Genomic DNA, 5,000 nt, shown 5'->3' with positions numbered 1-5,000 from the left:
CTCCGTGGACTGCTACGCTCAGCGAGGATTATCCTAATGGCTGCTCAGTGAGGGAAACGCTTCTTCTAATTTCTCCTCACCAGTTCGGCATTCTTTATTTCAGATAGTAATAACTGTGCTGCTGAGCTCACATTGTACTTGATTGCATTTGGCGGGAAGTAGTTTATCATTGGTATTGCACATGTAGTTTTGTGTTGTAGTTCTGTTAAAGTTAGAAGTAGGTTTCACACTTGCACCAAGTTATCTTCCTAATACTGTATCACTGTTGCACTTGCTCCAGTTATCAAGCACTATATTCACAATCTTGATATGACGTCAGAACACTGAATAACGTGTCATCAATAAGTTTGTTGTATTAAAATTACCTCAAGTGACTTTTCAGTATTCACACTGATTGTATAATTTCCAGAATGTGCTAAACGTAGGTCCATTCGTTCACTCACACTGATTTTCAAGCACGATCACGTTAAAAGGTGGCAAGAAACAACTATTTATTGTAGTTTGTTAACACTTTATGCACACTGATCCGGTATTTTTGCTATTACAATTCCTGTACATTTCATATGTTTAATCACGTGATTTTTCCCTCGATATGATGAATACTTCGGTTGTTTAACCCATGTGTACCATCTTTGGAGTTTCACTGCATTATGACAGAGGGATTAGAAGGAGGTCCACTGGTTTTGCACGTCCAACACTCAAAGACTTCTCAGGGAAATCGAGGTTTCAGGCGCCGAAGTGTTTCGAGGCTGGGTGCTGTGTCTTGACTGGGGCACGGGAGGCTGTCTTCTTCAGCATGTCTGTCTTCAGCATGTAGGATACCTGTTTAGGAACAGGACGTCAATAGCGGTCTCACAATGTGCAAGGGCATTGTTTCAACCCATTTGCTACAGTGACATCCCATAAACAGAACCCTATAAAACGTCAAGCTGTAGAGCGAACACAGCAGAGGTTAATCAAGGTGATGATGATCCGAACTCCTCCCTTCGCTGCAGCGGCGACCCCTAAGCTGAAAAAAAGACCGCTTGGCATACACCAGAATAGAATTTTTAAGAATATGTTACCGTTACGAAGGGGCTAACCACGCATTTAAGATTTACTTGCACTACTACTTGCACTACTTTGGGAACTAGAAGGTTATCTGAATTAGATTAAAATCGCCTTATCTCAGTAAGAACAAAATGATTAGATTAACTACTCGACTGCACAGAATTCATCATTTAGTTATCAGGATTAACTATATTCCTATTTGCTTGTTTAATCTGTTTTATATTTAAGGACTAATTGAAGACTAATTGGCCATAAACCAAGTGGTTGGTCGGTTGGTTGGTAGATACGGACTGATGAACCGGCAACATTTCTTTCTTGTGGACAAGATCGGGCAGCCATCGGAAGTTCTCTTATATTTCACGTATTGTTCCAGGTAGCCAAGGGTGTCTATAGTTTGAATAGGAGTCCTGTTTTTTTTTGTTTTTGTCAATGTTGTTTGAGAGGGTAGATGAGTGAGTAGGTGGTTGTTACAGAATATTGTGTAAATCGGACATTTTGGTATGGTAGAATTTAGTGTCGTTTCCTGTAGCGAGAATGTTCTGTTCTTAGGCGTACTGGTCCTGATTATATGGGTCTTGATTTTTTTTTTTTTATGGGTTGTTGGGTGTTGTTCCCAGTGTCTTTACCACATGTTCATTGTAGATCTGATGATCTGTTATTGATAGTGGAGAGGAGGCGTCGAAAAGGGGTGGATACCCCTTTTTGAGTCGCCATGTCGGCTCGTTCGTTGTCAGGGATGCCTACAGGAGGGGGTATCTAGCAGAAATGTGCAAATTTGAATCGGGTAGAATTTTGGATGACCCAGAAATGGATTTTGTGGACCAGCGAATAGCGGAACATGATGATGGATATTGCTTGTGGGGCACATCATGAATCTGATATGATTATAGAGGATGTTGGAAGGTGGGGGCTGTGGATTACAGGTAGATCGGCTAGGATGGCGAAGAGTTCAATGGGGAAGATTGAGGAGAAGGGGGTGGTGTGGGAAGGAATCCAAAACATGTTTTAAATGGGGAGATAACCCATCCTTTGGTTAGAACGGGGGCCGTCGGTGTATATGTCAACACCTATATATGAGATATTACATAGGTTTTTCCCAAGAGAAAATTGCTGTGACCACTTGACTTTGGTGTCGAACTTTTTTCGCTGCCCAAGGGATTTCCTTTAGTAGAATAAAATGGGCTGGCGGCAGCCGGAACTCATGTATGTGAGTGGAAATTCATCGAGATAGGGTTGGCCGTCAATATCAGCGAAGAGGACAGTTAGTTGTTGTCTCTCCCCACTGGAGGGACCAGCCACAGGATAGGACCGGTAGGGGTCAAGTGCCTCTCATCATGGAAGTCGTCCAAGTGGAGTTCGTCTGGGGCTTCTTAAAGGAACTTGAACACATTCCTAGCCCAAATGTCTGGTTCCTCAGCGTCAATGTACTATATGCATATTGGCGATGACGCAAATCCTCCGCCACCTTGGGCTGTCACGGATATGAATAGAATGGTCAAGCGGGAGTCGGAATAAGAAAGGAGGAAGAAAAAATCGGTGCGGAAGGACAGGAGCTCCACTTGGATGAATGGACAATCATCAGGTGCGAAGCAAGACAGAGGAGTAAATCTTACTTCTATGGAGACAATACTAATCCTTCACGAAATACGACGTCATTGTTGTGAAACGTCATTGTTGTGACCGTGGTTCCTCCGTCGAGACACCACGTTGGCGCTTACGACTACTTTTATAGCCAGTTTTCATTATCGGGCTCAACCGCTCTCAGTCTCCACTTCTTAACGTGGGCATGAAAAATTAGACTCAAAGAAGAATAAATAAACAACAGCAACAACAACTAAGAAGGTACGACTTAAGAGACAGCTACAGAGTTTGGAAACAAAAGGAGCATCAAAGGTTTTATGTTCACATGAATATGAGGTTTGTTTGAGGGAAAGCAAATGAGAACAGCGATCACAAGAAAGTGCTCGGCGTGGAAGGATTACAAAGGATTACAAAGGCGGAGCATGCCGACAGGAGACCTTTTGATCCATATCTAGGTCGGATGCGAAAAAAAATCATATTAATAATAAAACAATAAATAAAAACTATAATAATGTAAATAACAAATAAAATACATAAATAAATGCATAGGTATAGTTAAATAATAAACAAACAGGTAAATAGTAAATAATAATAAATTGACATATAACTAATAATAAATGAAAATCAGACAGACAAATGATAGCAAAACAAAAGCAAATAATATAAGATAAATTATAATCATTACAGCATCTTACTTAGGTATTTATCTAACTGATTCTTAAAGCTTCGAACTGAACTACATTGCACTACCTGTGCAGGAAGTTTATTCCATTAATTTACTACACGGTTGGCAAAGTTGTTTCTACCTACTTCCAAATTGAATCTATTTCCGGATAGTTTGAGACCATTGTTTCTTGTCTGATTCTCATTCAATGTGAAAATTTTGTCACTTTTGATGTTGTCAATTCCCTTTAAAATCTTAAAGATCTGTATCAAGTCACCTCTGTGTCTACGCCTTTTTAGGGAAAACAGATTCATGTGTTTTAGTCGATTTTCGTATGATTTATTTTTGATATTTGGAATCAGTTTTGTGGCTCGCCGTTGTACTTTTTCCAGTCTGTCAATGTCTTTAATGAGATTCGGTGACCATACGGAAACAGCATATTCCAAATGTGGACGAACTAACGATTTATATAGCTTGTTAATGAGTGATGGACTTTTGAAATCAAAAGATCGCGCAATCAGTCCCATAATCTTATTTGCTTTCTCAGAGGCTGAAATACACTGCTTGGATGATTTGAGGTCGTTACTGATAATTACGCCGAGATCTTTTTCACTATCCACTTTTGTTAACGAATTACCAAATAACTTGTAATCGTACTTACTGTTATTTTTACCTATGTGCATTACCTTGCATTTACTTGTGTTAAATTTCATTAGCCACTTTTCAGACCATTGCTGTAATTGATCTAAATCTTCTTGAATATCTAATTGGTTTGAGTGATCATTTGCCACTCCGCACAGTTTTGTATCATCAGGAAATTTGGAAACAGTAGATTTTAGTCCATGGTCTATATCATTTATATATACTATGAATAGAAGTGGCCCAAGAACGGAACCCTGAGGAACTCCACTTGCAACACTTTTCCATCCAGAAGTTTTTCCATTTAAAACAACTCTCTGTTTTCGACCATTCAACCAATTACTAGTCCAACCTAATAGGCTACCACTTATTCCATGGAAAGCTAATTTAGTAAGTAGTCTTTCGTGTGGGACGGTATCAAAAGCTTTTGCAAAATCTAGATATATCAAATCTATATTGTTTCTTTTGTCATAATTCGAGATAACTGTGATGTAGAATTCGAGTAAGTTAGTCACGCAAGAACGTTTCCGTCTGAAACCATGCTGGCTATCATTTATCAAACGGTTACTTTCTAAATGATGTTCGATAGCATCTCTGATGATAGTTTCCATTATTTTTCCTACGATTGAAGTCAAACTTATAGGCCTATAGTTATTTGGTTTCTTTTTGTCACCTTTTTTGAATATGGGAGTAACGTTAGCTAGCTTCCATTCTCTTGGGACATCTTCGGATATGATGGATTTCTTGAAAATAATTTCTAATGGAACAACAATCTCATTTTTTATTTCCTTTAAGATTCTTGGATGCCAACCGTCGGGCCCTGGTGTTCTATTAACTTTGAGTTTGTCTATACACCTTTTAATTTTTTCTTTTGTTATATTTACCGTAGTGAGTAAGTTCACCCCAGACTTTTCACAGGTTTCAGTTTGGAATTCACTTTGAGGTGTTGCGTTTACGAATACCGAGCTAAAATAATTGTTTAAGATATTACACATTCCTTCATTTGAATATTCAAGTTGACCGTCAGCAGATAATAGTGGACCAATGCAATGCAGTGTCACTTGCA

The 5,000-nt window shown here is 39.1% G+C and overlaps 1 protein-coding gene across 1 annotated transcript in view; it reads right to left on the bottom strand.

The window, feature by feature from the left end:
- The window catches only part of LOC143028774 (uncharacterized), a 71,019-nt gene that overhangs the window by 1,529 nt on the left and 64,490 nt on the right, over positions 1–5,000 (bottom strand). The window contains exon 3 of the mRNA XM_076191148.1: positions 1–822. This exon is cut by the window's left edge and continues 76 nt beyond it. Within this exon, the coding sequence (XP_076047263.1) occupies positions 727–822 (96 nt within the window). The 3' untranslated portion in view covers positions 1–726. The remainder of the gene's footprint in view (positions 823–5,000) is intronic.

The sequence above is a fragment of the Oratosquilla oratoria genome, chromosome 1, assembly GCF_046742065.1.
Source record: "Oratosquilla oratoria isolate Oo_2021 chromosome 1, ASM4674206v1, whole genome shotgun sequence".
NCBI classification, from domain to species: Eukaryota; Metazoa; Arthropoda; class Malacostraca; order Stomatopoda; family Squillidae; genus Oratosquilla; species Oratosquilla oratoria.
This window is presented reverse-complemented; position numbering and strand designations above follow the sequence as displayed.